The sequence below is a fragment of the Hipposideros armiger genome, unplaced genomic scaffold (genome assembly GCF_001890085.2).
Source record: "Hipposideros armiger isolate ML-2016 unplaced genomic scaffold, ASM189008v1 scaffold_539, whole genome shotgun sequence".
Classification (NCBI taxonomy): Eukaryota; Metazoa; Chordata; class Mammalia; order Chiroptera; family Hipposideridae; genus Hipposideros; species Hipposideros armiger.
The window spans coordinates 189748-200063 of NW_017731889.1; the positions used below are offsets into that span (position 1 = coordinate 189748).

The following is a 10316-nucleotide window of genomic DNA, read 5'->3' on the forward strand; positions in this document are numbered from 1 at the left end:
GCTGTCCAGAAGCCAGCGACTGATCTGCCTCACCTGGGAAGAGCGCAATGATGGTGCCAACTTGGGCCAGTGAAGCAACGTCCTCCACAACTAGACCGAAGAACAAAACGACAGCAACTTGTCTGTTCCCCTTCCCCCAATTCCCCAGCGCTGTTCCCATCCCTCCAATTCCCCAATTAAAAAAAATAAAAATAGCCCCCCTAAGAAAATGTATTTGAAAAAAAGAAAGGCCACAGATGTTTCTTAATGCCTGATATAATTAACTTGCCATGATCTTGGAAATTCTAGTCCAGAAAGAACCATGGTCACCTAAGGGAGAAACTGTTTATACAGAGAGCCTAGTAAGAAATACACTTACTTGCAATAATAATCTATTTCCTTACATTTTGTTTTTATGATGAATCTTTTTCCTTCTGGAATTAGACCATAGAAATTATTAGGCTTTGTTAGCTCAGTAAAGTGTTGTGTTTTTATTTAAAAAGTCACCACTAATAACATAAACCTTCATTTGTGACCCAGATGATTATACCTATGTTTGGAAGGCCAAGAGTTAATAGATGGCTCCACCATTAACTTGTCACCTCTCCAGTTCCCAGGAGGGCATAAACAGCCTTACTCAGGTTAGTTCTGCACACCCAGACCTGAATGGACAACACATAGAAGTGATACGCTAACTCAGCTTAGCGGCCAGCTTGCCTGGGTTCGTATCTGAGCTCTGTCACTCATTAGCTGGAGACCTTGGACAGATTACCTCATCTCTCTGTCCTCGATTTTATCATCTGTGAAATGGGTTATTCATAGTATCTAATTCATAAGGTTGCTGTGAAGATTAAGTGAGTTATCTAATGTTATATGCATTAACTGTTATTAGTACTATTACTAGTATTTAACACAAAGCATTGACGACTTTTATTTTTTTAGAAATAGGAATAATATGTTTATTTCTCCTCTATCTATTCAAACTATATCTTGACCATCAGTGGCATTATATAGATAGCATTTTGGTTAGGCAGCACCAGGCATTACACAGCATTTGATGGTGAAAAATATCCATGCTTTTTATTTCTGCTGTCTAGGAATGTATAATGCATAGTCAGAATAGGGTAGTGCCATGTGAGATAAAAGGTCCAGATAAAAGGCAATTCTTTTTGGTGTGCGCAAGGTCAGCTCTTCACTTGGCAGCATGCTTCTTGCATATCTCCAAGTATTCAGTCACATCTTCAGGGGACCCTAAGATGATTGGCGCCCTCTGGTGGATGTCAGTGGGAACGATGTCCAATATAGCTTCCTTCCCAGTGGTAGCCAATCCTCCAGCCCTCTCCATGATGTAAGCCATTGGGTTACCTTCGTAGAGTAGTCTCAGCTGAAAAACAAGAGCCGAGAACAGTGTCTTCACACCAGAAGGTATTACAGAGAAAAGGGATTTACTCCATAGCAAAATGGTGCAGAGCAGGTAGAAGTTTTCAAGGTAACTGATACTCTCCCTTTCCTTCTATAAAGTTGTAAACCTGCCCCCCTCTCCCACACACCAAGGATGCATATAAGGCCAAATGGTTAATTTAGTCATTTGGTTAAATTAAGCCATTCATCAAGCCAGAGGCAGGAATAGATTGCTTAATGCAAATGTGAGACAGACCACCTGGACTCAGGACTGAATGACATTTTGGCAGAAGTGATGGTTCCCTTCTCTTTATAGCACGGAAACTGGACCTAATGATTGATTCTGTATGTGTTTTGGATGGAGTTTTGCCTATTCTAAAAGCATTTTTAAAATCCATGGTTGTGTCTGGCTGCAGACATGTGGAAAGCAGACTGGCTCCTCCAAACAGTATAATATTGTTTGCAACTCTATACACATTCCTTTTACAATTCTCCTAAGGCTTGAGGGTTGGGATTTAGTATATTATACGCCTTGGCATTTACTTTTAAATATTAACTTTTTTATTGTATATATTTTCATGCAGTCTGCCTACTGAGCAGACAGCTTTTTGCAGGTGTTTCCTGACTCTATTTCCATACAGGTGTCATGGCCAGATCTGCAAAACTTAAAAAAAAAAAGGAACGTCAGCATTTGTGTTAAGGAACAATTTGGGGGACATTAGAGAAAAGTGCTATAAAGCAGGCCAATCACATAGATTGGGATGCCTGAGGTGGCTATGGCAAGAGTGGTGTTCTAAGTAAATAAGAATGCCTTCAGTGAAATGGACACCATATGCCATAAACAGAGATCTGAACATGTCTGAATATACAGATTTCTAACTAACTTCAGGGAATTATTGTTCCTATTCCTTCTTTCATGTTGGAAAAGAAAGATAGTCTGTCTGTTGGGAAAAAACAAAAGGATAATATCAGGGAAGGAAACACACTGTCCCTCTCTGTGTAGAAGAAAAGTGGGGTGCCCCTTAGCCAGCATAGCCACCCCATGGCTTGCACGAATGCTGTGGGCATTAGTCTGGTGTGGTCAGTGGGAACAGTTTACTTGAAAGCTCTAGATTTCCCCAAAGAGTCTTTTTTTTTCCCCTAGAAAGGTATGATTTTCCAAGCAGCAAATGTTGATTTATTAGTTATTTAAATTTTATGCCTTTTGAAAGCAATCAAAAAAAATATCTCTATTTGATTTGCTGCCTTGGTCATGGGACTGGACTGTTTCATTTCTCTTTATGAATGGAAATCATTTTGCCCAAGCCAAACCATGTACCCACTGGACGCACTGAGCACTTTTAGTCCCCTCCTAACCATAATACCATTAATTATCTTAAGCAATGGAAAGGCTCTCAAAAAACCATTTTGAGCTGATAACCAAGACAGCCTTTAATCTAGATAAGAATATGCCACAGACATCCTTAGCACCCTCCCACAGAGTCTAACAGCTCTCATAACCTTTCTTCTCTCCTAAGTCAAACCCCTGGGCTGCAAATGAAACCCACTGCTTCTCGACCACTTTTCAGAGGACTTGTTTACCTTTCCTTTGGGGCTCTTCTTGTTAGCTGGGTACAGAAAGATCCCTCCATAGACCAGGGTGCGGTGGACATCGGCAACCATGGAGCCCACGTACCTGGACCCATAGGGGGCTGAGTTATCCTGCAAGGTTAAGACCAGCAATAATTAGGATTGCAGCAAAGAGAGGGAGCTCTCTGTGTGTCCTCTACACTAATTCAATACAGCAGTTGTTGAATGGACACCTACAAGGGGTGTGTTTGGGGCTGTGCTTAGAAATGTGATGAAAACTCTGTTCCCAAGGAGCAGAAAATGGAATAAAGGAGACAGCCTTTCATACATCTTACAATAGGTCAAATTTTCCACAGAAGCTCTAAGGAGTGTGCAGTTGATTCTGGCCATGGGGTTAGGGCAGGCATCACAAAAATGGTACCACTTAGCAGGACCTTGCAGGTTGAGAAGGATTTTACCAAGATAAGAAGCTGGGCAAGGTGGGGGGGGGCGGTTATCTTGAAGGAGAGGGAATGCACAAGCTAAGGCAGGAGTAGCAACATAGAGATGCAAATGCTGTCTACCTGGGGCCTGGGGAGGAGCCTGGTGCAGCTGGAGTACAGGGTTGGGGGACATGAGGGGAATCTAAGGTAAGGTGGAAGGAGAGAAGATAAAGTGGGAAAGAGAGCCTGGGGCCAGCTCTGAGGGCCCTGAATGTCATGCTAACAACATTTGGGCTTCCTCCTCAGGACAGAGCAGCCTTCAATGGTGTTTGACAAGATATTCCCACATACAGCCAGTTCTGCAGACAGCCATCTCTTCTCTTGTATTCAGTAATTGTAACCTCTTTAGAGAGATACCAAGATGGATACTCTCAGTCTTGAGATGACTGATAGAAATCCATCAGACGCCATGAAACAGGTGCCTGGGTGAGAGAACCACATTTTGTACCATCTGGGATCAGGGACCCCAGAAGTAAAAAATGTTTTATTGCCATGAACTCATTCATCTGGCTGGGTTTATTATCCTGATTGAATTCTGCCAAAGAGAAACTGACAAAGAGTGACATGGACCGCTTTCGTCCCTTCATCTTTTTCCTCCAGGGTAAATCATGAACCAACACAGTTCTGCTTAGCTCAAGGGTCCTCCCCCAGAGCCCTCACTTACTGGGGGGAACTTCTTCCTCTGGACATACTCAGTGATGGCAGGGTCAAAGTCCTTGGCATAGCCCTCATTGAGACTGTAGATGTTCCCTTTCTTTTTGATCTTCACATCCTTGTCCACCAAAATGAACTCTCCAATGGCCTGTGAAACAGGAAGAAAAGGTGGGAAGGTGATGAGCCATCTCTCTGGGCCTGTTTGAGAGTGCAGCAGGCTGGGGATAGACAGGGGAGCCTGTGGCCACGCTCAAGATTCAGGACTTTGGTTTTGTGTTTTATGGTTTTTCTTATTGAGGTATAATTCACATATAACTATATTCCTTTCAGGTATACAACCTGATTCAATTTTCGTATACATTGTGACATGGTCACCAACATAGGGAGCTTCTCCTGGCCCCAGGACACCGGTACTTCTAGTCCTCCTCTCCAAGAACTATGAACAGGCCAGGGTGAAGGAGGAGTCACTGGTGAGACTCGTGAAAAGGAACCAGGGGGAAGACGAGCGGCTGCTGCAGACATTGTCAGGGGATAGAGGAGACTTTTGACTTTGTTTTCAAGTGGTTTCAGTAAAAGAAAAAAGAAAGCATTGAAAATACAGAGGGCAGGAATAGTAAAACAGCAGCAAACCCTGAGGGAGAATAAGAATTGTATCCAGAGCAGCATAAGATGTGTATGCCATTCAAAAAAAAAAAAAGTTGGTGCAGACGTGATGTATCAGGAGAGATGGACAACTGAGTTACACTGACGTGATCAGGGCTGTTCTCAGCTTTCCATTTCTATCTTGATCGCGTTTCCCTTTTGTATACAGAACGCTGAGTTTTGAGTCACAGCACATATAGCTTTAGGTACCTTGTTCACTGAGCAAAATGTTTCTTGGAACTCTCTTCTTCAAAGTCCCAGTGCTAAGCTGAACCTTTAGGGCTTAGCTTCTTCAAATGAGACTAAAATTTGGAGGGAAAATGTGGGACTCCTGAGTGTTACTGATACGAGGGTGATTGAGGCTCTGCCCATCTGGGGAGGGGAGTTGCTCCATGGAGGCAAGAGTTAAGAAAAAGGAAGCCCAATCAATACATCTCCTCCATACCATTTATCTCCATAGCAAAGATTAGTTCCTGGCCATATGGAGCGTGCTGGAACTAGAGCGGGGGAGAGGGAGGGGGGAGGGGGGAAGGGGGAGAAAAAGAGACTAGAATTAACGGCAGTCACTGAAAGGTGTCATTGTGAGTGATTCTTCTTTTTTTTCTTCTATGCTTTTTTGCTATTTCCAAACATTTTGAACAGGAATATGTAGAAATAGTCTTTTATAGCCAGAAAAATAAATAAATAAATAAATAAATAAATATTTTTACCATGAAAGCCTGGAAAATGAAGCCATCACACAACACATGCTGCAGACCTCATGAAGCTATGCTTTGCAGACACCCCACCCAGGTACCTGGCCAGAGTATCCAGGATGTGGAGGAGGGAAGTCTCCTGTACATGGGCAGGAGACTGAAAAGCTTTTTGAAAGTTAAAGGCTGCTAGAAATGCAAATAGAGCTGTTGGGTCATTTCAGCAGAAACCCTCAGCCTATCCTTGAAGCAAGACAAAAATGAAAAGAAAATGTGAAGCTGGTCCATGACTCACCCCTGCAGGCATCAGCCAGCAGAGGGTTGGTCAGACCTCAGGAGGGCAGGCAGCAGGGGCATGTTACAGCGAGCCTTCATTGTTCTTGCAAATACTGAGTGGCCATTAGGTGGGAGGAGGGCAAGGACTATCAAATACACAGAAACTTACTCCCAGAGACAGCAGTCTGCAATCTGGAAACAAGAAGAGATTTAATTTTTTTCTACACGTCCATCAGTGCAAAGGCAACAGAGAAGTCACCAGGAGAATGTCTAGGGAAGCAGGAAGTGTCTGGCAAGATGACAAATCAGCACTCATCAGTACTTTCAGAAACTGTACGCTGGGCTCCAATGAACCATGCTCTGATTCTGCCACTGCTTTCCCTGAGGGCACCTCTTTTGGAGGCTTAAATGAGTGCTGTTCCCCACTCTTGTTTATTTATTAAGCTCCAGTATTTCCAAGGAGGCAAAGTCCAGTTGTGCAAGAGTGTGGGGACAAAGGCAGCCTGCATTTCCATTGGTAGGACCTGCCATGCACAAACCCAGGGCCTCACCACCAGCACCCTGTCTCCCACAGGATTCCAGCAGCTGCTTGTCCTTGTGTTCACTTGGTCAGCAAAAAGCACTGAATAAATAATGTGTTTCATAATGTCATCCGAGGACATTTCTAAAACCAAAAGGTATTTGTAAACCCAGCTCTTTTCATTATGGTTCATTATGGACCAAACACATAATGAACATGGCAACCTATTGAAGATTACTCTATTGGGTCTATATTCAATGGTGGGTTTAGGTGCACCGAATATTTAAAGAGACTCCTTTCCTTAATTTGTCTGCTCTGTTGAAACTGTCATCTCACTGAACAAATACATAATTCCAATTAATAGGCATGTAGAAGAAATTATCCACAAATTAAAACTGCGAATGAATATTTTTCATGGCACCTTGGGCTCCTGTCCATAAGGTAGCTTTTCTCTATAAGGTGGAGTAAGGAATTATCTTCATTTCCTTCTTTATGTTCACATTACTGAGTTCATCAAAGCCTTGTCAAAGCTACAAGGGTTAATTGAAGGGTTGCGAGCATGTGTACAACAAACAAATTTGGTGGCTATTGCTGAAGAAACAATGCAATTCACTGCTTATGTTGGGACACCCATTCACCTCAGGCTAGTAATAGATATAGTGGGTGGTAAACAGACCATCTACAGGCCCCATCTGGTCCATACATGTGTTTTAGTGGGCTTACCAATATAGAAACATTCATTTTTTAAAAAGCCAGTGTTTCTTAAATACTGAAAGCCTTGGCCAGACTGGGCCCTCATTCCTGAATAGTAACAACTGCTGGATCTCTCCAGTTCACCACAGTCCCACCATCGCCCCTGACCTGCCTTCCCCAGCACACTTTACTCCCTTATAAGGCTTGCCTGGCTTTGATGGGCACTTGAGTCAGTTGAGTAATGTCTGTTCTAAAGATTGCATCTTGGAACAAAGACCCCCTCTTATGCTCTGGACATATATTATTTCTCACCTCAGTAATATTCTTATGACGTACACACTGTCCTCCATTTCTGTGACCCCCCCTTCCCCACCCCATCATCTCTGTCCCTCCACAGGCCTCATTTCCCACTCTACATACCTCTGCACACACAGACACACACACACACACACACACACACACACGCATCACTCACTCACAGCCATCAAACAAGCACCTAACCTCCCACAGGGCTTCTCACCGGATCCAGCATGAAGCCGTTGACACCATTCTCCATGGCCAGGACCAACATGGTGGCACTGCCATAGAGCGCATAGCCAGCAGCCACCAGGTTCCGGCCTGGCTGCAGTGCGTCCTTCTCAGAAGGCTCACCTGTAGAGACCTAGGACAAGAAAGAAAATAAAACATGTTTTGGTTTTGTTCTGTGGTTCTTTTTTCCAATTCAACCCTTAGCAAGGTGCATTATCAATGTGCTTTCCTAATGAAATAGGGCATCTTCCCAGAGGGGCCTTCCTTCACTAATCAGTAATATCCTTATTATATTACCACAGCAGCCTTCCCACATACCCCAAATTTCCTGCATCTGGATCTTTCTTTCCAATAAGGGCACTCCTCCAAATTTACTAATCTAATATTCCCTAATTTCTCCATTATCACTTTCAAAAAAGAGCATGCCTTCTTGCCAGCTCCCACAAATTTAATCTTATTATGGGCATCAATGTCTTTCACCTGCCTACTCCATCTTTATTTAAACAAATTAAGACTGGGCTGCAGAGCTACAAGTCTGGGGAGGAAATCAATTTCACAAGCTCTTGCCAGTTGCAGCACATCCCCCAGTAAGCAGTGTGGTCCGCATCACTCACACATCAAAGAAATTCTCAGAAATACGGGAAATTAGAACATCTCTCCAGAGTCATTACAGGATAGGGCAAATGCTTCCCACTTTTTTTGACCATGACAGTAAAATATACATAACACAAACCAGTATCAACACACACTCACAGGCAGACACAACTACAAATATAAAAAGAAACAATGCTTACACTTTAGAACATTACATGCAGTCTAATCTTTTCTTTTTCATTGAAAACACAGCCCACAGGGTCATGTAACACACAGTTTACCTAATATTAAGGAACAGAACACCTTGTGGAGATGACTCCTAACCAGAAATTACTAACTGATAATTATCTTCTTTATTAACACTTGATTGGCTTCTTTGTTCCTCAAAACAACCCCAAACAAATCTTTCAGCTTAAATACTCTCTACTTGCATTTAAACAGAAATGAAAATGCCCTAAAGTTTAAAAACTACTCATGTAAAAGGAAGAGTCACTAAAACCATTTCTCTCCATTTCCCCCCTTCATTTCCCCCACATTCCCCACTCTGTGTGTTTAATAAACGGTTTTCATCGAGGTGGTTGGGTCAAGTTATTTGATTTAGTTTGGTTTGTATTTACAGGATAGCACAGTACAGCTAAACACGGACTAAGCGGAGTATTGAAGATTTGAGTTGTTTTCTACAATTCCAAATTTTGCCAGTGTACAACCTTGAAAAAGAAACCAGCTTCCTTCAAAGCCAGTGACATAGCAGCAGGAGCACTCAGGCCTCTAACTATCCTCTATCACAACCATTAACCCCACCAGCCAGTGCAGTGCTCGCTGTATCAGACAAGGGCAATACGTAAACAAATGAGTTGAATGGAAGCCGCTAGAGGCTTGGAGTAATCAGTTCTCCACTAAGAGAAGTCTCACAGAGATTCACCTCACCCAGAACCATCCATGCCTGCCCGTGGGGAAGGTATAAGAGTAAACTGCCTTTCCCTGAAATACTGTCACCAAATAATCTTAATCTTCAACTTCTTTGCATAAAATAAGAAGTGGTAACACTGCCTATGATCTGCATACTCAAAAGAAACAGAAAATAATGCCATCGAATCATGGATTTGGAGAAATTCCTTTTTAGCCTGACCCCTTTCCAATGCATGAATTCCCTCCTCCAAACCCCCAGCAATGAATGCGTTTACTCCAAGAGATCCATTATATTCCCATATGGATACTCTTGGGACAATGTGCATAAAGCACTTGGCAAAATTAGAAAGCCTCTGGACCTTACCTTTCTCTAAGTATCCCAGGTCACCACCTGCATAGGTATTGGTTTGTTTTATTCCATTCCACCCCATAAGTGCAGGGGAAGAGAGCATGGATTCTGGAGACTTAAGTTAGTAGAGGAGAAAGTCAAGCAGAAATGTGGTGGGGCTGTCATGTTACCAGATGGTCATCCCTCAGAGGGGCAGCTGAACCCTCCTTAGAAGGTCTCCCAGGGCATTTGGCAGAGTTCCCTGTAACTCAGCCAATATTGTTTACCTACTATTGCACCAGGAAACTTGGCAGACAAAAAATATATAAGATGATATCCTTGCCCTCAAGGAGTTTATAATCTGCAGTGAACATTGGTTGTTTTTGCCTGGCCAGCATCCATCACCCTTCTTCTGATAACTGCACCATAATCTTCCTTAAGATACTATCTCCCTCGCTCTCAGCTACAGGGATGGGCACATGACCCTGACCTGGCCAACCAGATCATTGCATGCCTGAGGCCACAGAGATAGGTTGAGGGATGGACACGTGATTTAAGTCAAGCCAATCTGAGCCAATACACAATATTCTTGTTGGAACTGTTGAAAAAGAGGGTTGAATTTTCTGCTTGAGTTACTGAGAGGATTGGATGTGAGACTGAACCTGCCCACAGCCATTTTGCCACCAGAGAGGAGGGAAGCAATAGAGATGAACAGTAATGTGTCTGATTACATGGTCTGAGTCCCTCAATGCAGCTGCACCTGAAGCAGATCTATCCACTGGACTTTCTAGTTATGTACACCAATAATTTTTCCTTCCTCCTTCCCCCCTTTCCTCTTTTCCTTCCTCCCTCCCTCCCTCCGTCCTCAAGTTAGTTTGAGTTGCAGTACTGTCCATTGAATTTTAATACACAAAACAATACTGGTAATATTAAAACCTGTATAAAAAGTGATTTATTGAGCACTTTTTATGTGCCAGGCACTATTTTCAGTGAGTTATACCTAATTTTCAGTATCTTCCCTTTACGGATAAGGAAACAAGAGCCATAGA

At 42.9% G+C, this 10316-nt stretch overlaps 1 protein-coding gene across 1 annotated transcript in view; it reads right to left on the reverse strand.

The window, feature by feature from the left end:
* Positions 1 to 1032: 1032 nt before the first annotated feature.
* Positions 1033 to 10316, reverse strand: part of FBP1 (fructose-bisphosphatase 1) — a 26257-nt gene continuing 16973 nt past the window's right edge. Inside the window, exons 4-7 of the mRNA XM_019668809.1 lie at positions 7429 to 7569; positions 4096 to 4233; positions 2962 to 3081; positions 1033 to 1363 (exon numbers count right to left, since the gene is read on the reverse strand). Of these exons, the coding sequence (XP_019524354.1) occupies positions 1172 to 1363; positions 2962 to 3081; positions 4096 to 4233; positions 7429 to 7569 (591 nt within the window). The 3' untranslated portion in view covers positions 1033 to 1171. The remainder of the gene's footprint in view (positions 1364 to 2961; positions 3082 to 4095; positions 4234 to 7428; positions 7570 to 10316) is intronic.